The 27,598-nt window shown below is 37.6% G+C and overlaps 1 protein-coding gene across 12 annotated transcripts in view; it reads right to left on the reverse strand.

Moving 5' to 3' along the window:
* col13a1 (collagen, type XIII, alpha 1) overlaps positions 1-27,598 on the reverse strand; it is a 54,547-nt gene that overhangs the window by 4,436 nt on the left and 22,513 nt on the right. For 5 of the 12 annotated variants that reach the window (XM_079362996.1, XM_079363002.1, XM_079363001.1 and 2 more), the window contains 23 exons: positions 25,841-25,867; positions 24,928-24,972; positions 21,283-21,318; positions 21,139-21,192; positions 19,671-19,757; positions 19,486-19,512; positions 19,324-19,359; positions 19,152-19,208; positions 19,038-19,061; positions 18,903-18,947; positions 18,557-18,601; positions 18,260-18,394; positions 16,809-16,880; positions 16,571-16,612; positions 16,396-16,446; positions 15,001-15,027; positions 14,785-14,871; positions 13,686-13,721; positions 12,189-12,242; positions 12,029-12,082; positions 11,254-11,289; positions 5,706-5,792; positions 2,327-2,365 (listed from right to left, as the gene is read on the reverse strand). In XM_079362996.1, coding sequence (XP_079219122.1) covers positions 2,327-2,365; positions 5,706-5,792; positions 11,254-11,289; positions 12,029-12,082; positions 12,189-12,242; positions 13,686-13,721; positions 14,785-14,871; positions 15,001-15,027; positions 16,396-16,446; positions 16,571-16,612; positions 16,809-16,880; positions 18,260-18,394; positions 18,557-18,601; positions 18,903-18,947; positions 19,038-19,061; positions 19,152-19,208; positions 19,324-19,359; positions 19,486-19,512; positions 19,671-19,757; positions 21,139-21,192; positions 21,283-21,318; positions 24,928-24,972; positions 25,841-25,867 — 1,203 coding nt within the window. Of the gene's footprint in view, positions 1-599; positions 2,202-2,326; positions 2,366-4,641; positions 4,720-5,705; positions 5,793-11,253; positions 11,290-12,028; positions 12,083-12,188; positions 12,243-13,685; positions 13,722-14,784; positions 14,872-15,000; positions 15,028-16,395; positions 16,447-16,570; positions 16,613-16,808; positions 16,881-18,259; positions 18,395-18,556; positions 18,602-18,902; positions 18,948-19,037; positions 19,062-19,151; positions 19,209-19,323; positions 19,360-19,485; positions 19,513-19,670; positions 19,758-21,138; positions 21,193-21,282; positions 21,319-24,927; positions 24,973-25,840; positions 25,868-27,598 lie in introns of those variants that run through there. The other 7 variants (XM_079363004.1, XM_079363000.1, XM_079362998.1 and 4 more) reach the window with 7 other exon arrangements.

Genomic DNA, 27,598 nt, shown 5'->3' on the forward strand with positions numbered 1-27,598 from the left:
GATATTGTGAATTGGTTAAACATTTGTTTCTTTGTGAGCTTCACTTACATCTACAATCTTATCAGTTCAGTGATTACTGGGGGATATTATTTCAACGAGAAAAATAATCTGCTTTAGATAAAACTACAGGTGAAATGTTATAGGTAGGTTTCCTACTTTGTTGGCCCATTCAGTCATGGCAGGATGATTCCTTCAAATTAGTCTGGTTCTGCCCAAAGTATCTGTCTGTTAAGTCTTCATTTTTCTCTTGCCACTTTTAAGTGTTCACCCATTGGTGAAAATTACATTTAAAAAATAGTATGGTCTAAACCCTCTATTTAACTTAAGTGTCCTAAAATAACTTTCTTTGGTGCTGTATACATTGATTGATTGATAAATGTTAGACCTCTGTTAACGATCCAACATTTCTGCTGTGATAAAAACTCCAAAATTACTTAAGAATACGTTTCACTTATTTTGATTATAAAAAATTAACTAACACCACATTAACAGACTGTAACCTTCAGTAAGTCCTTAAACTGAACTCTGTGACATTAAGCCTCAGCTAAACCTGGTTTGCATTATTAACATCTGTACAATTGTAGTAAGAATAAAACCAATATAGTCAGAGATGTTTATTTAATCATGATTGTCACTTTGAACACAATCAACAATTAGAACATTTCAAAACAAATCTGTACATAAGTATTTAGGATCAGTATGACAGCAAAATGAAGGCTTGCTAGTGTCTATGGCATGAGTTAATGTGAGGTACTGTGCAGTAAAAGGACACAAAGGATATTTTATTTCTGGAATGAATCCACCAACAATCTCTCATGGCAACATCAAACCCAGGCAGAGCATAACACAAACAAAGCTTAGTCAAAGAGCAGCAGCAGATAATGGACCAAGCTCCACTCAAACCAGTCGGTCCATTTCTTCAACACTGAGGCACTCAGTAGAGTTAATGAGGTTAGCTTAATGAGCTCCATAGAAAAATGCTTTTGAATAAAATGTTCTATAATTTTTGATTATAAAAAGGTCTAAACTCTCCAAACAGGTAACATTTGTCTTCATAAATGGATGAGATAATGTGACGATTGCAGCAGCATGCCTTAAAGGGGAGCAGCAATATTTCCATACAACAACATGGGCAGTATACTGTGCCACAGAATAGAGGACAGACAAACACCCTCTTACACACTACAGTTAATACACAGAACCTGACAGCCGTTAAGCAATAAGTAGCTGTCAGTAAAATGTGGCAACACTATTTACAATGACCTGAAACCAGAAGCTACAACATACAAGAAGCTAAAACATAGTGCTGTTGCTTTCCTGCCGTACAACTAAACATTTGGTTTTCAGGCTTAGTCTTACTTAAAATTCAAAAGCTTCAAATGATTAAGAGATCTTGGCTGACGCCCTCCTCAAGGACAAGTGTTGGGTTGTCAGGAAAAATTGATTCTTCATGAAAATGAAAGAGACCTAAAACTTGAATGCACAAGCCATTCAAATCAACCCTAATTCAATTAGTTTAAGCAGCACAACACATTAGATAAAAGAAAGATAAGCATCTTCTGATCATTGCAAAGCGTATCTTAATCTGATTTCCCTAGCATTTTGGGTATTTTTTTTCCCAAAGAAAATTAATACGGATTAAGTTCGATATGAAACTCTCATAAAAATCTCATACTCTGCTCAGCCATTAATATGATCTTTAAGGATAACTGTTTGTCAGTATTATATGACCACATGGCCTCAAAAATAGAAATGTTTACTCTAATAGTTTTAGCTTGTATTGCAGTGCTTGCCAATGTTTATCTTCAACACTGTATCCCTAAGAGATGAGTTCAACTAAGACACCTCAAATGTTAACATCATCTTTCCAGCCCCACAACTCAGTGCAGCATGGTCTATCACAAGAGAACACAATAACATAATACAATAAGTTAATAAGCATCATCCAGTTCACATTATGCACAAATATCATGCATATGTAGCCACATTATAACTTTTACTTATCTGTCATATGAAAACAATGCATAGATATAACAATCCAATACATAAACACTATCATATGTATTAAAATAAACAATCTGTACAAATATTTTGCCTTTTTTTTTTAGAGTTTTTAATTTTATTTTTCCACATATAACAAGTAAAGTAAAAAAATAAATATCCTATGTACAATCACACAAGCCATTCCAAAGTTATCGTCACTGCAAGGAGAAAGCAACATATTAAATGTTAGATCAAACCAAAATCATGGTTAAGTTAGCATTCAGTATGTAAGTTGGTAACAGTGATAGGAACCCAAACAACAGTGTCAAACCCTCCGACTTACTTTATTCCAACATCCTGGTACAGGTAAGCCGTCGTCTCCCTGGATAAAGTAGAACAAGACACTTAATGAGAAATGCTGAATGTTGAGATGGTACAAAAATGTATCATACCAGTGTGCAACAAGAAAGTATACAGTACAAAGCAATTAACAAAGACATTTTATATTTGGCAAATAGATTATCTAGACTAGTATCAAGTATCATTGTAAAAGTTCGGCCATTCTGATTTGTGGAAGTAAAAGTCTGGCTCCAATTCTATACACACATTGCAATCAAAACATACTTCTTTTTTTTCAATACTGAATTTTATTCAATGAATTGTTTGCGATTCGCATAATTAATGGAAGAAAAGTAACCTTACTGAAAACATAATTGCGACAACAGTGCAACAGGTCGGTCAGCTTCGTCAATATAAAAGTTAAGAGATATTACAATAGGTAGAGAAAACTATTCCACCAATCAGAAGTTGAAGATCCTGATTCTGCATATGCATGCTGGGTGAGTAAGACTGCATTGAAACAGCAATGAGTCTACTTATGTGCACCACACAGTCTGATGGAAAATGTCAACGTTTCATCACATCTCTTTTTTTTTTCTAGTTTACATATAAAGAAATTGAAGTTGTGAAAAAATACATTTACCTTAAGTTTTGTTGCCACAATTTAGAACATGTAACACACCCTGCTTATTGATAAGACTGACAATTCTGAGTGTCAAAACCAGCACATGAATCAGTCCTCGTCTTTGGTAATCTATTGAAATGACAAGAGTTCTACATTTTCTTCAACTATAATGAAGCTAATGACTGACCTCTTCCCCATTGTAACAACCATGAGTACTGGGTTGATTGCCATTTGCATAAGAAATTGAAGAGACTAAAGCAAGATTATTGAATTATCCAGAAAAGGGCCACACACTTTTGTACAAGTGCATAAAATATTTTCAAGGAAACTTCTGCAGTAGTTAAATTCACTTCCAGAACCAGTTGATTCCCTATAACTCTGCTACTCATTAGCAACAAAAAATACAGATAGCTTCCCTACAAAGATAAGCAGTCCTTTTATGCACACATTTGTTAACATTGAGGCACTATGTTTTATTTAGAAGTAAATCAAAAGTGCTCAATGACCAAACACAAACTGCTTTGTGACTCAGAGGTAGATATCACTGAAGTTTTTGTCGTTTCTCGAAAAGGCAGACTGTTGGAAGAAAAATAAACCAATGGATGTTAGCTATTGCTAACCTCAGTCCACAACATATTTCAAAACAAGATTTATTCCCAAGTTTTCAAGTAATTTGCAGGCATATCGATGTGCTAAGATTCAAATATATAGCATTAGCAGGAAAGATGAAATCAATCAATTTAAAAAAAACTGATACTTTATCAATCACCTTCATCAAAGTTAATAAAACATATCTATGAAGCATGATGTCGTTGGTAAGGTATAGTATGCTCCAATGCTAAATCTAACCAGCTAAAAGCCAGACTGCATGAGTCCCTCAGGACTTAATGTGCAGAATGTTGGACAAAAAACAGATTGAGACTCCTGTTTAGGAAATTACGAAAAAAGAATTAAGTTGCTTCTAGTTGTCCTTTTTGGGATGCAATGACACATTTGCTTTCAATAACAATTCACAGCAGTGAAAAATAACAGTATTTGGATATTGTATGAAGTGTCAAATTCTGACAAGTGTCTATATTCAATACCTTGAACCCACAGTCAGAGCAGACAGAAGACAGTGGAAACAAAAGCAGAAACCATGTGAAGTATTGGATATAAAAATGAATCGTGCTTCAATGATACGTTCCATGCCTTAACCAGGTCTTGCTTTGGCTGAATAAAAGCAACTCAATTGCCTTTCACCCCATGTGGTATTCTGATGCCTTAAAGATGTAAATTAAAGAATAAGATGGTGCTCCATGCAAGACATAGTTTAGCAAACAATGGCCAATTAAGACAGGCTCTAGCATTCTTTGTGACATAAAAAATGAACATTATTTATTTTATATAACTGGTGATGTCTGAATTAAAGATGTGCATGCAAAACTAGCAAAGTATTAGTGGAATACAAAGATTCCAAAGTTAAACAGAGATTACTTTTCAAAATAAAAGTCTTGTTCATGTTACTTGTAAGGGTAGTCAATAGGAAAAAGTAACATATTAATAGCTGAGCCAACAGATTTGTTATTAGATTTAACCTTCCATGCAAACATGCATGTTTTTGTTAATGTTCTTAGGTTGCCCAGAATCTGGGTTTTGTTTAAAAATAGTTCGAGGCATGCTGGGAAAATGAAGGGAAAGAAAGAGCACCATACCACAGGGCAAGGGGCATCCAGCCCATCCAGGCCTGGCAAGCCTGGTTCACCTTTCTCCCCTTTAAAGCCTCGGAAACCCTGTTTGTGAAATCAACCATTTCAAAACCAGTTTTTCAGTGTGCGTAGCCACGCCGCACTTGTCCTCCGCTTCTCCACAGCAGGAGGATCTCCATCTCTGTCCACTGCGCAACTGGATGCAGGTTTCCTACACATGCAGGTAACCTGGGGCTGACAGGAACTAGGCTCGCTGTGTTGAGTTTTTGAGGAACAAATAGGTTCTGGTTGAAGAAAGGAAATTGTTTCTTTGAGAGCAGAGTGGAGGTTGGATCTCTATGGGATAGGGGTTTCAATTTGGAGTTCTGCCACTCCACGTGTCTGGATCAGAAAGTATTCTCAGGATCAGGCTTGGGCCAATTATCCAATCCTGAGCAAGAGGCAAGGTCTGGGAATTGATCCTTTGCGTCAAGAGCCATTGGTGCAGAGATAAGCTAGAGAAGGCAGATACACAAGGCCTTTACCTATCTGGTTTAAGAACATCTTGAAATCTGAAAGAGGACACTATTAAAAGTGTTGAGCTTGTATATTAAAAATATTTGTCCTGCACAGAATTATAGATGTCTGAAATCTGTCCCTATAAAGTGTTTTGCAAAAAATGTTCAGGAGGTGAATGATCGACAAAAAAATACTTTGGTTTATTTCAAAACTCTTCAGCAGTTGGTGCCTGGATCCTGTCAGCCTGACTCCTGAAAAAAAAAGTTTCCTCAGGCAGAGTTGGTCAGTAGTCCAAGCCATTTTCAACCTGTTTTCAACTGAAAGCTAGGACATTACCTTTACAGGCATGGGATGATTTAATGGATACCGTTTGGCATATTGTCCATTCGACAGAATTACACATAATCCCTCAGGCTGCTGTGACACTTGGACCAAACCCTTCCTGAGGTTGATTAGAGCCACTTATTACCAGAGGCAAAAGGAAGCTGGCAACGATATAATACATGTTGTAGTATTCTTCGATAGTGCTCCTTCCTTGTGCCTCTTGGTTACACATTGTACTACTGACATACCAACGGACAGGGGGCATCTAATCCAGGTGCTCCTTGGTCTCCCTTATCCCCTTTGGCCCCCCTGTTTCCTTTCTTGCCCCTCTCTCCCTGCAAACAACAGCGTATTAAAAAAGACAAACTTTAGTCCTCCTAATTAAGCCAGACATAAAGCAAATCTTTGTTTGTTGTAGATTTCAAAAGTGAGATTGACATAAATGTAGTTAAGACAGAATAAGAATGTTTTTACACAGGCCTGCTAATGTGTTTGTTTAGCCTTTTGCTTTTTTTTTTAAAGACAAATCATTTTGTAAATTTGTAAATCTAGTGAAAAAGGAAAGTAAGTAGAGGGGGTTAGGGAGGAGAGATTAAAGCGAGTGCGCATATTGGGTGTTGGATCATTTTAAACCCATTGCCATTATACTTTGCCCATAATTACAAAGAGAAGTCCCACTGGGCATTGTGGAAGAACATATCTGAACATATTTGAATCCTAAGAAAATGGATCACATCAGTCCAGTTCTGAGGTCCTTACACTGGCTGCCAGTCTGTCAGAGGATACATTTTAAATTCCTGCTGATGGTTTATAAAGCGCTCAATGGTTCAGGGCCAAAATACTTGAGTGATCTGCTGATGACCACTCAGAAACAACCTTCAGCTTCTATGCTCCTTATATCTGGAACAAACTCCCAGAAAGCTGAATCTCTCAGCTCTTTTAAATCAAGGTTAAAGACTCACCTGTTTACTGCTGCCTTTAACTAAAATATTTTAATAAAGGTTTTAATCTTTTACTCTGCACTGTAACTTTTAAATCCTTTTTATATTCTTCCTTAAATTAATTTTATTTGGATTATTTTTACTTCAACAACTTTTAAGTTTTAATAATGTCAGTGATTTTTAACTTTTTATTATTGTTATTATTTTTTGTGTATGGATCTTTTCTTTCCTCTGTCATGATGCTTTTGATGTCTTGTGTAAAGCACTTTGAATTGCCTTGTTGTTGAAATGTGCTATACAAATAGACTTGCCTTGCCTTGCCTAATAGGAAGATCTATGATCTATGATGATTTTGACAGGGGAGGAACTTAATGTTTTTATGTTTTACTTGAGTTAATTCAATTTAATTCTATTCAAAAGACTTTATTTGTCCCTTGGAGGCAATTCAAAGGCACACAGAGCAGTAAATGAACAACAGTGCAGCTATATTAAAATCACAGAAAATAAAGCGTTGATAAAAAGTAAAGATGCAAAATTGAAATACAAAAAGTAAATTGCAAAGTTAAATATATCAAAGACGAGTGGAGGTACGTATAACTGGACCGTTATCGGACTAAAGATGTAAACAGAAATATATACAGTAATATTTCTGTACAGAATGATGGTTAATGTTGGTTGGAATCCTTTTCCTAGACAATAACTGTTTCCTATTTCTTCCCAAAGTTCCTGTTACCAAGAGGATAACGTTTCCTAACCTAGACCAAAGAACTCTTGACCTAAATGGGCAACTTTAACTTACACAGATTTGATCAGCAGAAATGGTTATGTCAAATGATGCTGAATGGTCACATTACAAGTAATTGAAAAAGACTCAGGGAGCAGGGAGACATCTAAGAGTCTGAGGAAGCCAGCCCTCCAGGACTGGAGTTTGACACCCCTGGTCTATGTTGAACCAACTAAACACAACGAAGAAGAAGACTTCGGAAAATATTGGAACCTTTTGATGAAAGATTGTGCGAATTGGTTTGGAACCGCAAACATAAGATGTTACCTTGCCCAGTCAAGGGAACTACGACAGAGCAAATTGGTATAAACCCAATGTCACCCAATGTCAGTTAAACAGCAGCAAAGAAGAAGTGGAGGTCTGCGCAAGCCTGGGTCCACCATTGGATGTATATTATCAATGTCCATCCCAACATAAATGGTGTGTGGGAGTAAAATGTAAGTGATGATTATTTTGTTTAAATGTTCTTACACATGTATTTCCAAGATAAAGAAAACCTTAATTTAGACCATGGTCCCAAAGTGAAGCTGATGCTGTAAAACAGAATACTAAAGAATACTCATATAAATGTTTTTGTGGTTGACATATGCAGTTATATGTGGGTTCATTTTGCCATCTGATATATATTAAATTATCTTTGCCAAAAGTAGATTATCCTCTGCAGGCCACGAGGAATAATGCAGGTTATAGGCGCCACTACATTGGCTTTACTTTGAAACCAGTGGATTCATCCATTTCTTTTATACAGTCTATGGTAAAAACTGGCGGTGCTAACGTAATAAATGCAGGTGTTGACAATATCTACTGTAGCATCAACCTATTTTGCCTTTAAAAGTCTACCATGAGTACTATCATGTTTAATAAGTACAATACTATATCAGTGCACCACCATAAAAGTAGGAGCACTTGGCAAAAAAAACCCAACAACATTTCCTAGATGTTGCAGATCATGATAAATCATGATCATAGCATTATCACAATAACAGAACCCCCCAAAAGATTCTACAAGCGATATTTATAACACATATTTTGAATACATTATAATAGGAACAATAGCATGCTGCTTGCCTTTCTGCAGTGCTCTTCTATTACTGCCCAAGCATCACTTGCTAAACTATAATCACATTTTCATTATTTTTATTATGTCTTCTGTCTAAAAGGATTTACTGAATTTGGCACACACTCAGAGCCCTTCTGTGAGTGATACTGAAAACAGAGGCAAATTTAGGCAAGGCATAGGCTAATGCAGTTACTTTTATAGCCATGAAATGTTTCTTCACGCCAACTTGCTAAATATTAGATGTATTGTTGTGTCACTGGTGTAACTGTCACCCGCTGCACATTGGCTATTTTAGCTTGCAGATCATACAAAGGAGAAAGGACCCAACAAATGAATCGTCAGCACATTTTGTAAAGGCACTGCTTACATGTTGAATGTCCAGCCCTGACATTTTGTGAGATCAAATAAAAACATCTTCATAGTAATGACCAAAATCTAAAAGTACATTTTGACAGGGATGGGTGCGCACCGCTTGAAAAGTAAGGTATGCATAAGGGGTCAGTAATTGGAGGGAGAGCTTAAAGGCTAGCAAGGAAAAGGTTCTGTTAAATATTAAAGTAGTAGAAGGTGAATAAGGTGAATTAGAAAGGAGGTGTAAGAGGAGGAAGATTAACCAAGGGCTACATTAGAATGCAGGAGGAGGAGGAGGAGCAGGAGGCCAAAGTTTGTGAGAGGGAGAGAGGGCAACCCCGGCAATAAAAAGAGCCACAGGCCACAGAGCAAGGTGGAGGGAGGTAAAAGGGGATAGGAAGACCTGCGGAAACAAAGGAACAAAGGACAAAGAGTAAAAAAACACCAACACTATCCCATAGCTTTGTCTTCAGCACCTTCGACTGACGAGCCACATTCAGACTGGCTTAGCAGAGGATTCTGTTTAACATCCTGGAGATATTCATTTTAAAATAGCTTCTTTTGACTGGAAATCAGTTGAAAGTGCTGAGAGAGCTTATGAAATGGGAAGACTTAAAAGATGGGAATGGAAATATTAAAAGAGGCACATGTTAATGGGAGGGAAACATTCTCTTAGAGGAAGGGTATTTGTACATTTCAAACAGATACTCTGGTACACTTTAATCTTAAATAGTGAAAAACATTTTGTAGAGCTGTTTTGATATTAAGGCCTACTAATAAATGTTCAAGATAGTAGAAATATGCTTTTTTTTATTTCTGTCATCGATAAGAAGATGCATAGATATATTCTACAGAGCAAGGAGTCAGAATTTGAAAAAGTATCTGGCTAATTAGGAGCTAATTTCTTTATTATTTTCTCTAGAAAGTTACTAACTGTGTGGGTCTGCTTGGTGCTGGGCAGGTACTGCAGTGATTTAATCAATGCCTTCCAGTGAACACAAGCCCATACTTTTGCTTTACAGTAGGAAATGCTTTTTACAATATTCACACAGCATCCATGTTTCTCTTACATTATGCCACAGGTTGGTAGCTCAAATCTGATTTTATATTACATTACTGTACTAATGTAATTAGGGGAACTCACCTTTCATTTTCAAGTGACCATTTCTTCATAAACGATTACAGGAAATTATTTTTGATCTTAAACATCTGGAGGGCAACATTTGTAACATTTTAGCTGTTGCCTTTAAGAAGTAAATAGTGACCATTGCTTAAGCTAGAAATACCTTACCTATTGTGTTGCAAAACTCAAAAACTTTTTTTTATAACTAATGTTGAAGTGGCTGACTGCTCATGTTACAGTAGCTGCCGTCTGTCATAAACTAAAACTTTTAAATGGTCACATATTAATCGCCTTTTCAACAATTTTAAATACGTCTCAGAGTTTCCCAAATCATGTCTTGAAGTTTCTGGCTTAAAAAATCCACTCTGGTCCAATATTTTAGCATGCCTATAGACCCCCCTATTTCAGACCTATTCAGAACAGGCTGTTTCTGTGACTATCACTTTAAATGCAAATGGATTGTGTTTGACCACACCCCTCTGGAAGGGGATGTGGCTTGGACTTTCTTGCCCCATGCCTTATTGTTTAGAGTTGAGAAGTCAGATTCAGAGGGCAAACCAAACACGTAGCTGTGGGAGTGCCACCCAACTGGGGGAGGGGTTACTTCCCATTGTGATAAAACAAAGGTAAAATCTACAAACAAGCCATTTCAGCAAACCTTAAATGAAAAGTGGGGCAAGCAAAAGACAGAGAGGATGGAGTTTTCTTATAATTGGGGGGTTTGTAGCCATTATTAGGGACACGTAATAATGTCAGTAATAATGAATAGAAACATGGTCAAGATTTTTGTGACCGTTAAAGTATGTTTAGCTTAAAATATTGCCATATTGTATATCTATGTGAATTGCTCTCCAGTGTCTCTTTAGTTGCAGATCAATCGAGATCAAGTCAAATTATAATTATTTATCAGATACTTTGAGCTTTCCAACCGAAGCAGGACATCAGAGGAAGATGGCCTATGTGTGAAGTAGAGCAATTATAGCACAGACAGCAAGCCCAAACAGGATATTTATAGGCTGTAAATATCAGTAAGCAGATAAAATGTGAATGCAATGTTCTGTGAATTTGCTGTTGATATACATTTCATGAAATATTAATGTCTGTTTTGACAAACAATAAATGACAATAAATCTTCTCTTAAACTAAACGTAACTTCTTTAACTTTACATTTTTCTCTTGCATTTAAAGTTTATTTGACATGAATTTATAAACTCTAGCTGTTCTAATCAAAATGCTGAAAAAGAAATACATTTGCCTTATAAAGCACGAGACATCATACTGAAAATGATGAACTATTAAAAAGTAATCAAAGCAAACTATACAACTTATCTGGTCTTCTTCCAAGTCTGATATTAAAGATAACGGCTGATCTACTGATATTCAGCTCTTAATGTCTCATGTTCTCCTTGAGGGAGTCTTTCAAGTAGAGTGATTATGCATGAAGAAGACTAATGAAGTGACCTTATCCATGTGTGATTACAGATCCTAGTCCTTCGTTCTGCATTTTTAAAACTTGCAAAAACATGTAATTTCTTACCCGATTCCCTTTGAATCCTTGTGGTCCTACTAAACCCTGCAAAAGAAATAATTGCCATTATTAGATGCCGCACCTTTGTCCCATGAAGACAAGCTTAAGTGCATTTTAAAAAACCTTGGTCCTCTTTCACCAACAGTTTGTGAGAACAAATGTGTTCTTCAATCCTACTAGTGAGCCAAGCAAGAAGATTCTGGGATTCACAAATGGTTTCTTTAATTAACAAATATTAATTGAGTTTATTGCATTCCACGTGTCTTTTTTGTGTTTCTGTCTAACCACTTCTTGCACTCCTGAATAAAACAGCATGTTTGCTGCTGAATTCCTGCAGTAGTACCTCCACACAACAACTCATGAAGTTTTTTTCACCATTAGCATTCCGTTGCTCCACTGATGCCATATTCAGCGCTTCATTAGAAGAGTGTTTCTGTATCTGCATGCATGGCCCTGCACACATGCCCTTTTATGGGCATTAGAGAATGATTGCCTATGCTAACTGGGAACAACATGCATAAGTGAACACATTTACGAACACAAGGAGATAAGAACACAGCTGCAGCTATTTAAGAACAACTTAGTGAACCTGACAGAGGGTTTTCTTGGAAATCTTCTTAATAACTGAACACATAAGTCAATTCAATGACGCTGAACTGGCCAACCTTAATCCTTAACTAAGGATATATAAGAAGTTCTCTTTAGTCTGTCATTATACAGGCTTTAATAAAGTAACAGATGCTACCTGATGTAATGAATATTTAAATTGTAATTAAAGACTTACTGGGATGCCTTGAGGCCCAATTGGTCCTGGTATTCCTGCGTCTCCCTTTTCACCCTGTTGAAATAAAACAATACATAGGTGTTATATTCTTTAAATGTTTCTGTAAAACTATATAATTTTTTTGTCTAAAAATTGAGAACACAAACACAACTATACTTACTCTCTCTCCCTTTGGTCCTGCCGGCCCTGCAACACCTGCTGGTCCTATTAGACCCTTTCCAAAATTAAAAAAAAAGCATAGCCTGTCAACTAATACAGAGAACAGTACCACTGAAATAATCATTATCAAATACCTTTAAATCAGCAAATCAACAAGCTTTCTGGTGGACATGAAAAGATGTCATCTTATACTGTATATCACTGACCGCTTTTTGGGGTCTTAACACACACCAAGCTTGTTGAAGTACTGTCAAAACCGTTAAAAAGGAGGGAAAATGAATAAAATGTCAACAGCCTCAGATATCTGTCCAATGAACAGTCAGAATTTGATAGGATGATCTTGCATCTCAGGCATATCCAGTATGTATTATGCTGTGTGGAATACAGATGTGCAAATGCACTGTATGACATGTCAACATGCAGCACAGGCTCCTCTGCATGCTACTTTTAAAGTTCCTAGCAAAGGCTACTTTGCAGCCTGCCGCAGATACAGGCAGGAAACGGTTAAAGCAGGAAGAGGACTGAGGATTTACACTGCTACTGTTTCACATATAAGACAAACAATTTCAAAGCAGCACTGGGCAATATTGCACATTCGTGATTCCAGTTCGGAGAATTTGAAGAGATATCAGGAATAACAATAGGTAGCAGTAGCTCAGTCCGTAGGGACTTGGGAACCGGAGGGTCGCCAGTTCAAGTCCTGATGCGGACCAAAATATGGAAGTTGGTCTGGCACCTGGAGAGGTGCCAGACCAACTTCTCGAGCACTGCTGAGGTGTGAGGTGCCCTTGAGCAAGGCACCGAACACCCCACCAGCTCAGGAGGTGCTTCCAGTGGGGGCAGCTGCAGAGTATGAACTAGATTAATAAAGTATATAAAACAAAAATGAATTAAAAAAAGGCTCAAATAATGTAACTTTCAAAGTATGACTTTTTTGGGCTTTCTACCCAAAGCCATTTTTACAAGGTAACTCATTTTATGGTAATTAAAGTTTTTTTTTTCCTCAATTGTATCACAATTAACACATTTTGGATTTAAACACTATACATGTACAGTAATGCTCATGACTGTGTGTATGGAGTGAGCTAACAATAACTTCACCAGGTCGAACAGGCAATGTATCGCTCTGAGTTGAAGTCTTATTTGTCTGCAAAAGAAAAGGCTGCTTCGCTTGGATTTCAGACTTCAGACTGACTTCTTTAAAAGTTTATTTTAAACCCTGAAATGGTGATATATACAGTGCAGATTTGCCATGTGTGCCATGAAAATACAGTAGTATCTTCAAACCAGTGCATACTCAGAAACCTGACTTGAACCGTCCTGTCATCACATAGCTACTTCAGGAAGAATAAAGAGAGACAGGACAAGCAGAAAGGCAAGCAGACAAGACGAGCAGACATAGCAGACATCAAGCAAAGTGCAGCAGGGGGGTGGAGGAGAAAGAGGAAGAAGAGGAGGAGAAGGCTGATGGGACTGGAACAGGACTTGCACCACTCACCACAGGACCTGGTCTGCCGTCTAACCCATGAGCCCCCTGTATAGCGTTGTACATAGTTAGAGAGCAGAGATGGTGGGATGAAGGTGGGGGAGGGGTGGAGGGGGTGGGGGGAGTGAGTGAAGCTGTGACTCAAGTGACACAAAAATCATATTCAGATGATGACGGGTGATGGAAGTGGCGGAGGGATAGTTAAAGTAAGTGAAAGTGATTTGTGAGTAATTTATTTTACTGGTTATAGAAGTGGCATCAAGTCTTTGTCACCATGATGGTCATTTATAACCTGAAACCTATTATTTATAGCATGTACTGTATATGTTTATGTAGCCGTACTTTTCAAACTGAAACAGCTGCAATGGTGGAGGTTGACACAATGCAAGGTTTTCTACTTTCCAGAAATATATGCCATCATCCATCTTTGACCTGATGCAGAATGTTGCCACCTCATTGGCCTCCGTACAATACAGTATATAATATACCTTCAGTTGTTTTTTTTCCCCTCCAATGTTCTAAGCGCATGTTGGTGCCCCCAAAAACGGCAGTCTATTTCAAGTGGAATTTATAGTTCCTGCCATCACAAGCAGTGCAAATTAACTACAAAATAATTTGATATAGCTTTCTGCTGTCAAAGTATGATGCAAACCTTCTTGTATTCTTCATTCTTTGTGGTTACATCATAGATTAATTAAATATTTTATACGATACAACAAAGATATAATACGATTTATAGTTTGACATTAACAAAGAAGATACCATGCAAATTCTGATGGCTTTAAATTTGAGTCTTTTGAGTGATTTTTGAGTCAACCTTATTATACAAAGCTTGGTTCTCTGATAGAGTTTTAAAGACACTGGAAGGACTTAATACAGAATAGAGCCATGATTTTGATTGTGTGTGAACAAACAAACAACAAAATTACACACTGATGGAAACTGAGAAACGGATTACAATGACATAACATCTGAGACATAAGACAAAAGTCAGTAACACATTTCTAAACCAGAATTAAAGCAGTATCAGTTTTGAACACATATTATGATGCTAAAAAATATGTTTTGAAGCTGCCATGTATTGCAGCATTCAGGTCAGGTGTTTACTTACAGGAAGTCCAAGATGGCCTCTATCTCCTTTGTCACCCTTCAGGCCTGCCGCTCCTTTTTCTCCTCTGAGACCTATGCCTGGTTCTCCCTGAAAGACATGTTGGAATATAATTCCATTCTGAAATCCTTATGTATAAGATGGCAATGAGTGGACAATGAATCAGGGACTTGATAAAATCAGAAGCATTTGGATAATATTTATACTATCATAACTTACCTTAGGCCCTGAAGGTCCTTGGGATCCCTAGGTGAATCAGAAAAGTAAGACATTACTATCACAATCTATGCTAAGTCTACATGTCTTCCATTAATTACAACCAGAATATCAAGAGATAAGTACAAGAAGTACAAGTGTGACAAGTGTGAGCAACCTTATTTTGTGGGGATCCATTTAATTAGCAGCTTTTTATACTGTTACTTTGTACCTCCAAATAAATATAAATAGAGTTGAGAACACTTTTGTTTTGGGGTATGTGATATGAGGTCAAACAATTATTTAAAAACTAGAATACCACATATCCTTTATGCAGACAATAGTAAACACTACATGTTGAATCATAATGACCTAAGCTTGACCACATCAGATGTTTGAGCAATCAATATATACTCAAAGAAAGAAAAAACTGGGTGTTGTAAATCCAGTGGACCAAATTCAGTTTCCATTTTGTCATTAATTTAATCTGCAGAAGGTTTTAAGGGGGCTTAACGAGTAGTTGACGTGGAGATTTTAAAGGGAAGTTTAAAAAATATACTTCCATGGTTAGATTATTTAAATGGTAAATGGACTTGGACTTATAAAGGACTTTTCCAGTCTTCTGGACCACTTACAGTTGCTTTTACAGTACATGTCAAATTCACCCATTCACGCCACTTCCCACACTGATGACATGGGCTGTATGTAAAGTATTATCTTATCCCAATCAAAGGCATTCACACACTGCTGGCTATGCCACTCATTGTTCATTTGGGGTTCTTTGCCTGAAGACAATTTGACATGTGGATGCAGAAAATGGAAATAAACAGTAAATCCCAATTTTCCATTTGAAAGAAAACTTTCGACCATTGAACCACAGCCAAGTCAATGCATTTAAACTTAATTTGATCTGAGTGACTACAAAGTACAGAGCCAGCCACTTTGGATGCAATTAATGATATTCTTAGAAACAAAGTTGCATCAGTTTTTGTATTATTATTATTTTTTTAATTTCTTTTTGGCCTTTTAAGCATTTATTAGATACTGATAGAGGACAGAGTCAGAAATCAAGGAGAGAGAGAGGGGAGTGACATGCGGGAAAGAGTCGAACCCGGGCCGCCCACGTTGAAGACTATAGCCTCCATAGGTGGGGACATGAGCACTAACTACTGCACCACCAGCGCCCCCACATCATTTTCTATATTAAAAGCCCTTTACATTCTTAGCTCTTTTATGTGATACTGATAGCCTTCTTACTGATTAACTCAGTGTCAGAAGGAGGTCATGTTTTTCTCATGACACAGTACATCTGCCATACATACAGAACATCACTCTGAACTAAAGATTATAAGTGAGATTTAGTTTGTTTAAGTCTAAACTCATCCTGAATTTGAGTTGTTCATTTGGATAATAACTTACTGCTGGGCCAACTGGTCCTGGAGGTCCCTGAGGCCCTGGAGGACCATAGATCTAAATACAAACACAGAAAAAAGGCAACGTTTCCATTCAAAATGATTGCTTGTGAAACATGTTGTGCTTTAAGTCACTAAAAAGTGCATTGAACTGATATGCAGGTTAAATATTTCAGTCTCACCATTTCTGACCTTCCTCCTTCTCCAGGTGAACCTTTGGGGCCCTGTGACATAGATGAACACATATGTTCACAGTATAAATCTCCACATCCAAAAAGTATAAAGTGAAGGTAAATTGAACTCAACACAACACTTTTTTTTTTTTTACAAACATTCACACAGGTTTCAATTCAAAATGCATTCCAGTGTCCCCCTTTTGCCAGGTCAGAAAGATGCAACCTGAGGGGCACCATTGCGTACCATTGCACCCGGTAATCCAATAGGGCCAGGGGCCCCGTTAGCCCCCTTTTCACCAGTAGGGCCATCTAAACCCTACAGAACAAGGAAGGGAGATAGACATCACAATAACGACAGATAGTTCAAATTGTTTGCCAATTCCAATTTGATGCGCTGATCTTAATTTAACTCAAGGAAAGATTATATTGGCAGTTTTGTTTAATCAAGTGTTGTTAATAATATTGTGAACCTAAAACCAATTAGAACAAGGAGCTACATCTCTTATCTATTTTTTACTTTGCAACGAGAAATCTGGAAAGTAACTGTAAGTGCTGTTGAAGCAGTTTATACAAAACAAACGCATTCATCATTTTTGCGCCACATGGATTTAAAATTGGATTAAGTGTTCCATATAAATCTGTTGGATGCTTACTTTGTCATACTCGGATCTGTTTCAAAGGGCTATTCCCATATCTCCCCATCACGCCCAATGCACCTGTTTAATGATTTACTTTTAAGGTGGGCTGGGTTTGGATGTTAAGTCAAAATTTGAAAGAAAAAGATACAACAGTATCTAAGATTGAGGCTTTAGCCCCTCCTCTTTAAAGCAGCTGGTCCAGCATTCACTGTGGTCATAAATGATACAATTACTAAATAATTTATTTGATCATATGTTATCTTTAAGTAATATTTTAAATGATAAAAAGAGGGAGTGTTTTCTTTTAAAAATATAAACCTTTCCTCCCATTTGCTTCACTTGAGTAAACAATAAAAATATCAACTAAGATTGTTAATAAATATAGGCTATATGATGAGACCACATGGGATTGGTTCTTGAACAGAAAAACTAGCATCCAACTGTTATTGAAGAACAGTAAGTTAAAGTATTAAACAAGCAAGCAAGCAAGTATGTAGAAATGCTTTTCCCCCCATTCCTAATTTTAAAAACCCTCCCCCAAAAAACAGCAACCATTTTAGACATAATTACCCACAACTGAATCCTTGCATATGTTTTTCTACAACAACCCAATATTTATTTTCTTAGATTTATGAAGATTCAGTTGTCACGGATGCAATGCTGTCCATACTCTTTCAACAAGAAACACGCCTACTAAGGTTTCCAAGAAGCATACAAAATAAATTCAGTGTCAAATAGTTTAGCTTACTATCACAAACACACTCAGGGCTGTATGTACAGTATGTACCAAAGTTACACTAAGCTACATATAGCATAGACATTAAAAATGGGACACAGTTGGGATCCACATGACAGGAAATTAATAGTTTAACCCAGTGTCATTCCTTGGTCTCCTCCTATCTAGCGAGTCTCTAATTAGAAAATAAGAGGGCAGCTGGAATAGCCAAGGTCTTTCCACAGGCGTAATTACAGATGACAAAACCTAGTTTAGGTCAGAAAACCCCAGACATTGATGTGATGTGACGTGGTGTAGTTTCTACTTGAAACAGTTACTTACAGGTGATCCAGATTGACCCATGTCTCCTTTGTCTCCCTTGGGTCCAGGAAAGCCCATGACACCACTCTCCCCTCTGGGACCTTCAGGACCAACTGGGCCTGCGGGACCCTGCTCTCCAGGCTTTCCCCTGGGTCCCTGAATTACAAGTGGTAAGTGTCACCTCAAATAGGTGGAGGGAATCTCAAAGCTGATCTCTACATGCTAGTTTGCCGTCACAATTAATGGAATGCTATCAGAATACACGTAAAATTAAAACTTCTTGTTTAGTAATACAGAGTACTGATAACTTAATGTCACCTTTTCTCCATCTAGTCCTGGGGCGCCTGGTAGTCCAACTTCACCCTGAGGACACACCGAGTTTCAACATCTGTATCATTTTAGTCTTCTCATTCAGAAAATAATCTTAATACATCTGAATTCCAGAAATTAATAATTTAAAATCTGTGTCCAGCTAAACCAGGAGGGACCCAGCTGTCTTTTTTTTTTGCTCAAATAGCTCCTGTCAATTTAATGTGGCTATACTGAAGGGCACACATAACATGAACACATTAAACTATCAACTACTTATTCATTTTCTGAATTTATTAATTGGCATTACATTTGAAGACTAGTGTCATGAAAAATGTTTAAAAATGGGTCCTACCTTGGCACCAGAGATACCAGGAGGTCCTGGTAATCCAGGAGGGCCCTAAGAAGAGAATGGATCACATCATTTAAATGAAGTGTATAGTATAACCAGGTTTGCTCATGTCATGGCTTATGCCTGGAAAGTACTTACCATCATGGGTATGTTTCGGATATCCTGTGGAGGAATATGAAATGTTAATTCTACAATTTATTATAATATTCAGCTTTTCTACATGCAAATATGCAACTCCATTACAAAACATACATTTTCATTGTTTTGGATTTCGGCCTTCCCTGGTTCCCCAGTTGGGCCAGGAGGACCCTACAAGGAGAAAAAAAATACATAAGTAACCTTCATCCTTAAGAAAGTGTTTCTAAAATGGTCGTTTGTGCTATAAGTCACACGTTGGTATGAGCTTGCTATGGTTATGACTTACTCTTGGTCCAGTTACACCTTCAGGGCCTACCTCCCCCTATAGGTGGATGAAGGTATGATGTTTAATTTCCCCAAAAACATTCTAAACTTGTGTAAGTATAATGATGATCAAGTTTTATTAAAATAAAATGTTCTTTTTTTTTTAAAGCTATGCATTTCTTACCTTGTCTCCCTGGTCACCTTTGTCCCCCTAAAAAAATATCATACATTTATTTCTTTGAACTCTGGCTTTGGTTAAAGTTACTCCATAACCATGTTGCAGTTACCTAGCATGCAGATATACTAGAAGAAGAAGTTATACTTTATTAATCCCACGAGGGGAAATTCAGTTGAACTATTTCCCTTTACCTTCTGTCCCAAGAGGCCTGGCAGTCCTGGTGAGCCTGGTTCTCCTTTTATTCCCTGGGCTGTAAGGCTTGGCTCTCCCTTGTCACCCTGCATTCAAAGAAGATAAAGTCTTAGCTGAACTGATTATATCTTGCAGCAGAGAAGAAAATAACAAATGGAGTTGACTGAAACATAGATCGATGATGCCACTGTAAATACTCCACTAGGAACTTGTCTTACCTAACTTCCATTCAGTTATGTTTTAGTCATAACTCTTTAATAGGAATAATATTATAATTACCCATAGTTCATTTACTACTATTTAAATGTCAAAGTGTTAGTTCCTAAGGATGTAAATTATATTATCTGGGTCTCTTGTTCTTAAGTCATAATGAGATTCTCATCAACTGTGTCATGTACTGGATGATCTGTACTTCCCCTTGACCAGTTTTGACTCCCATCAATAGTATATCCTTGACTTCACTTATACGAGACTTTGCTCTAAATAAACGGGTCTTCATCTTGGCCAAGTGATTAGATCCAAGCAAATGCTGATTGATACTATCATTTCCACCATTACCGATTCAACATGGGACTACAGTGTAAAATTAACATCCCACAGACTTTATTTTACCACCTGAAGGTCCCTGTAAACTTCTGCTGAAAGTAAAGGGATTTTTTGTATGCCTAATCAGTTCTGATTAGGAGAGAACTGGTCTGACTTTTTTTTAACTTGTCAACAGACTGATCTTTAAAAGTCTTCAGACCTCGGCTGAAACACTGAAAACCATGGGCTTGTCCAACCTGTATTCCCTTTTTTTTATTCTCCCACTCCATCTTTTTTTATTGTTTGATTATTTTGTTTTATTACTGTTTTATGCATAGTGTTGCTTTTACTGATATTGTCTCTGTTGTTTTATCCTGTAAAGCACTTTGTAAACCCTGTTTTGGAAAAGTACTATATAAATAAAGATTATTATTATTAAAAACAAGCTTCGCAAAATCAAAATCCCCTGTGACTCCGATGGGAATGCAGTTCATGCTATGGAGATACATGGTTTAGGTAAAAGCCAAGTAGCAAGAAGGATTATTGTGTAAAGTGTGATTGTAATAATGGTGTCTTACAATCCATCTTCGATTCAGAGAGATACAAGAATGTTGTTAGAAATGACAAATGGTATTACAAAGTTTGTAATGTGCAACACACAATGTTTTGCACAATTCTTCCATTCTGAAGAAGAAATTAAGACTGGCCAATAGTAGAAGTACCATCCATCATAAAGACAACAGCACTCCAACAATTACCAAGTAAAAAACAGCCAACATCACAAAGATAGAACACAACACACTGAGAATGTATGAACGTATATGCAAGTCACAAACAAATAACAGTTGTGATGAATATCTGACTTGACAGATGGCCAGTTAATATTGACGCATGACTGACAGAAGCACAACCATTCAGTTAAGATGCTCAGTCCAGTCCTACCCTGTAGCCCCTTTTTCCAGGGATGCCAGGAGTACCATGGACGCCGGCCTGGCCCTTTGCAGCAGAGGAAATACATTTATGACCTGGTGATTTTATTGGGATATGTAATAAACGCCAGACACACTGTTCAGGAAATGACTTTACCTTAAACCCAGGAGTGCCTGGGAAACCCCGTTCTCCCTATAATGTCAACAATGGCATAAAGGTCAAAGATTGCAGAAAATTAAGAAAAGGAGATCAGTCGATAATCTTTTTCTTACACATGTTCAAAAAAAGACCTATAAGGTAATTGTTAATACGATTACTTCCTTAAATTTGGCAAACAGGGCACACGCCAATAGGTCCAATGGGGTCAAGGCCCCTTAAGCCAAAGCCTTTGTACAATGTGACAGTTAGAATGCATTGTAGTCATGAAAAGACACTCAACAGCTACCAGAAAATTACCACAAACACATGTAAAACAATTGCACTGACTATATCTTTCAGTCTGACTGTCCTTCGTATGAAAAAGGAGCAATAGATTAGGGCCTAAGGTATTAAAAATGATTAATTTAAGAATATACTCTTAAATTTAAAACTAATACTAATTAAAATCTGCTCAATCAAGTGCTAGCCACAGTGTTATGAACCCTCGCAAGCTGGTTGTTAAAAATAGAAAGGAAACATGTATGAGTCATTAGTTCATCTGTGTTGATGCACGTCGTTTAGGATAACGAGTAGAAGCTTGAGAGATTATTAGCTATCACAGCTGTGACCACACAAGCAAAGACATTGCTGGCTAGTTAAAGGAGTTCCTACAATTCAAATCCCTTTGGAATCAGCATGCTAGTTTTACACAGAGACCAATAACAGTTACCAATGAAAATGTTGTCTTAAAGAGCTTGGTGGCTTTTTTTTTGAAGATCCACAATGCACCAATACTAGACCAATATAGGCTACGTGTTCTCCACACAATTGTACACATTTAATCTGCTTAAGCAATGACTCATTCTGCTAGTCCTTTGTAAAAATCAGTCTGTTCTAATAGTGCATCCATGGATACAATTTCTTCAATATAAATTGTTGAAAGAGCCATATATTTCACCAAACCTACCAAAAAGGGAACCCAAGATCACCTCTTTTACAATTGTAAATTGTACCCTAACCCTATCTTTGCAGAAGTACAATCAGAGAACACTACAATAAGTTAAGGGGCTGTTAATCGTGATTGTGCTAACGCTATTACTATACTAAGACAAAATGGCAAGCCTTAAAGTTACAGTAGATTTTGAAAGTTCTTTTTGCATCTATAGGAAAGCTGTAATATGGAGATATGAGAGACTGCATACAGAAGGAGTGTCTGGAAGAGTTACAAGTTTGTGGTCAGATACTGTAAAAGCAGTGCAGGACCTCAATTACAAGCATTATCCTCAGGAGTGCCTTGGTGCTGATGGCTCCAAATGCACGGAGAGGTTCAAACAGACACTCCCCAACAACCAACTGCCCCAAACAGGAAACAACCCCTTCTTTTGATCTATGATTGCTCCAACTAGCTTTTAGCATGCCTTTGGTTGCCTCAAAAGTGTGTCCTTCATCCACCTGCTTTCTATTTAAACAACTAGCTTCTGTGAAATACATCAAGCGTAAGCCTACATGGATTTTTTATTTGCATGACATGTCATCATTTATCAATATGCTAATCTGTTTGTTGAAACCATGCAGCCACAGGCCCTTCAATTCAGAGAAGTACAAGTTCAAACCAATCAGTCACTCGCAAACTAAAAACAAACTGCAATTATCTTACAATGATGCTGGACGGTCATTAGTTTTCATTCTGTTTGTGCAGTAGCCAAGTCATCCCGTCACACTACATTTCAGAGGAAGCACGAGGGCATGCAGCTATTCACTGCCAGGATTTCCATAAAGTACACTTTCCATGTGCACTCCAAATAGTAAAATAGTTTGATTGGCTGCAGAACAACAGGATTAGTATGATGGCGCAAAGTGTTGTGTGTAAGAACAATTGTACCTTTTTTCAGATTTTAGAACAATAAACAAAATATTAAGATATAAAAGATTTATGAGCTATACTGTAGCTGTTTCTCAGTGGGGAAACCACCACAAATACATCAGATTTAAGCCTAACAAGGATTGGCTTTCTTTTTGGGTATGTCCTCAAATGGACTATCTGTCTGTCTGTCTGTCTGTCTGTCTGTCTGTCTGTCTGTCTGTCTGTCTGTCTGTCTGTCTGTCTGTCTGTCTGTCTGTCTGTCTGTCTGTCTACTGATTAACACATATATGGGTTGTTGCATGCTTGCACTGCCAGTCTGCCTGTCCAAAATATTTGGGGAGAATAATAAAACGAAGATGATGAAGAGATGATTTCATTGCCATCTTTCTCTCTGCTTATAATATTTCCTCCAGCTGGGCAGCTCATTGCCTAGCATTTGCTGTGAACAAAAAAAGACAGGAAGAAGCAAAAAGTGAAACAGTTGGCATACACTCTCCCTTGTCATGAAATCCAATCTCTCTGTCCCTCTCAGTTCCCACATGGAAAGTTAAATTCAAAGCTGCTTTCGAAGGCAGAGATTATTGGATCATTCTAGAGCAAAATGGTATTTCATCATAGTGACAGACGGGACAAGGTCCTGCGGTGGTACTTGTGTCTACTTCCTCTATGGCTAGACATTGGCCTTTTGCCCGCTGAGAGGTCTCGAACGGAAGTGGTTGACTCTACAGGAGTCATCATTTGTGGTCAGCACCATGCAGACAAAGTCGGTCATCATGTACAGTATACTACAAAATGCTTAAAATGGAACATTTTGTTTCATTATACCAGGTATTTAAGATTATATGTTAAACAGATTCCCCCTGGAATAATGGACCTTCAATTCTAAGGCAACCGCACTGTTACATTAAGTCTTTATTATTAAGCAGTATGAGCCTTCCCAGATAGTTGTTGTTAGAAGGTGGCAATGGATATGCACTTTGCTTGAAGTATTTCACGTTGTTCTTTTTTTCCCCACCTGTCTATTTTTGAGGTTTAATGATATAAACACACATGCTCTGACAGCTACTACACTGCTACCATGGCCAAAGGAGGCCTACAATCGATGCAGGCCAGCAAGGACTCATGCAGAACTGGAGTCCTAAATGGCCTCAGCTCTCAGCTGACTGTGCCGAAAGCTGTAGTGCAGAAATTAGAGACAAAAGGTAAATAATTAACAGTAATTAATTTTGAAGGACACTGCTGATGTATTATTATGAAGAGACAAGAAAAGGTTTGCTCATGAAATGAAGCCTGGTGCCAGACCATAGCAAAGATCTCAAAAAGGTTACTTTGCTTTGGTTAATCAACTTATAGCTGGTTCTCCTTTTAGTAAAACAAACAAAAAAAATTAAATAACAGAATGTTGCGGTCAGGTATCTCAGGTCAGCTATTTGGCCTCACCATGGAAACTAACAGTTTGTGCACAGGTCATTGTAAGTCAACAGAGTACATTCTTAATTTGCCACATTAACTTTATCAACATGAAGAGCATCAAGTAATTGCCCGACAATAACTAAATAAATCCGAGGTTCAAGTGTTTGTCAGTCTTGCCAGACATAGCAAAACTAAGTTAGCATAACATTCATTCTATTACCATTCCACTGCTACTGTATATAGTGCCATGATTTTAGTGCTCAACCACAAACAGCAGCTTCCCCAATAAAATCTAAACTTTTGAATGTGCTTGTCTGTTATCCTGCCATGCATAAATTCACCTCGACATGCCACACATGCAACTGCATGCTAGCCTGTCACTCTACCTTCTCTCCCCTCTCTCCAGGGAAACCTTGTTTTCCTTTATCTCCCTGCAGAGTGGATGGAAACATCAGCACAGGGAAGCAGGGAGACAGTAAACGTTTCAACCAGTGGTACATCAAAAGATGAGCCAAGCTCAGAGGAAAAGGGAGTTTTCCTTCTTGACATGAAGTAGACAGGAGGGGACCTAAATCTTAAAAGTTCAAATGAGGGGTCTCCATGTTTGTCCGTGGATACAAAGAGCAGGTGGTTACTATGTGAATTAAACAAAACAGGGCCATAGCTACTACTGAAATAAACATGACAGGAGCATGTCAACAGGATCACCTTGGATAGCGTGTCTCTGTCAATGAAACTTGATGGGTCTTTCCCATCGTCCCTAATTTGATTGGTGATCTACCTGCTCAGAGGAATTAATGTAGCACAGATTTTGCCATTCATTTCTACCCCAACTATTTCTGAGATTTTTTTGTTCAAAATTGAACATTGGACTAATCTATTGTATAGTTCTTTAAATTAAGAAACATATCCCAGGGTATGTAACTTAAATGTTTGGGTATTTCAGCATATTTTATTAGTGTGAACTTAAATGATAAATCAGTCCTGTTTGTTCCCATGTCTAAGTCATCCAATTAAAAGAGATCTATAAAGCCCCTGCACCGAGGACACATTTAGCTTCTACAGGTTCTTAATTGTGAGAATTCCAATTTTTCCGACGATTCCAACGCCATTTAGCTAGCATTAGGCTGGATGTTATTCTCAAGATACAATTCTTCCTTCAAACAGCATGGATGAAAGTTTTTTTCAATTGTTTAAAACTGTCAGGAAAGAGGGAGCGTCTCGAACGTCTTGAAAGCTGTTCCCAATCGGTTATGACACTTTAAAAACATTAAAAAGGTCAACATAAAATTAGCTTACCTTTATTCCTTGCTCACCAATGGTTCCCTGTAAAAGCAGAGAAAACTCTTCAAATATAAAACACATATGGTACCAGTCCACCAGATGGAGCACATGATCCTCTGCATGCGTTAAGATAAGAGCTGAGGGAAGCGTCAGTGGCTCCATAGAAACCTTTGAAAGCAGTTTGCATCTCATACAAGAAGTTGTCTAATCCTTGATTTGCAGCCTCTGGGAGAAAAGGCATCTGTGAAGGCCTGTCTTCTGTCCTTTTTCTGACCTTTAACTCTATACCGAGATGTGCTAGTAGAGCTTATGTTAGAAAACAGGGACAGGATTTTGGTACGCTTTCATGTGAAAACAGAGTGAGATGAAAGAATGGTGGGATTGGAGGTCTACAAGGCAATAATCTGCAGAGGAGCTCACAGCAACACTGTTCTTCCAGCAGTCCTATTCTAAGAAAAGCTGCAGTACAAACTTCAGAGGGACTCTTTGTTTGTTGTCGCAGTGAAAACATAGCGGCTTCAGTAAAAAGAATCATGGTATATATTTACTAAAGAGCAGCTCCCAAAACAGATGACAGGGATGCTGGGTTCGAGTTGAACAGGATTTAAAATGAAGGGAAAGAGTCAACTGGGATTAAGATCTTTATAGCTAATGCTCTTCTTCGGTTGGAACATTGCATTTTGAGGTGATTTTAAACATCATAGCAAAATCATGGGTAGTAACTTTATATTAACAATGATAATAATAATAATAATAATAGTACATCAATAATAATATATTGATGTACTGTAAATGTTTTGCTAATCTATTCACTGCTTTGTTTAGTCATCTGATTTTTCAGTGTTATCTTTTACATGTTTTGCGTCTTTCCTATTCCTGTCGTCTGCAATTCCGTAAAACTCAGTTTTCTATTAAATCCACAGAATAGCAATGAGTTGTGTTGATCAGTTTTCGTGTACATGTGCACATGCTTGTGTTTGTCCTCTAGAGGAAGTCTGTTAAGCCATGGAAAAGTGTAGAAGGACAAGCACGTGGAGAGTGTGGAAGGCATAGCTCACTTTGCCCCCCACAAAACTTCAAAGCCAAGGTTAAATCCTTTAGCCTGCTGTCCACACACTGTGTTAGTATTAGTGTGTGCAACATGTGTTTGAATGCTTTGTACATCTCTGTTTGTTCAATATTAGGGAGACTATTATGCAATAACCCAACAAACATGTTCCATTGAACAAATGTCAAAACCATAAATGTGGGAGCAGATGCTACCTGACTCACTTTGTGAGGTCAGGGCCTCGCTATTTATTTGATTTGGCTTCAGAACAACTTTTATAGCTTCATTTTAAACTTTCACTTTCATCATATCATTTCATTTGATCTGATATACACTCAACAAAAATATAAACGCAACACTTTTGTTTTTGCTCCCATTTGTCATGAGATGGACTCAAAGATCTAAAATTCATTCCAGATACACAATATTACCATTTCTCTCAAACATTGTTCATAAATCTGTCTAAATGTGTGATAGTGAGCACTTTTGCTTTGCTGAGACAATCCATCCCACCTCACAGGTGTGCCACATCAAGATGCTCATCAGACACCATGATTAGTGCATAGGTGTACCTTAGACTGTCCACAATAAAAGGCCACCCTGAAATGTGCAGTTTTTGCTTTATTGAGGGTCTGGGGACTCAGAACCAGTCAGTATCTGGTGTGACCACCATTTGCCTCATGCAGTGCAACACATCTTCTTCGCATAGAGTTTATCAGATTGTC

The sequence above is a fragment of the Symphodus melops genome, assembly GCF_947650265.1.
Source record: "Symphodus melops genome assembly, chromosome: 15".
In the NCBI taxonomy this organism is placed as follows: Eukaryota; Metazoa; Chordata; class Actinopteri; order Labriformes; family Labridae; genus Symphodus; species Symphodus melops.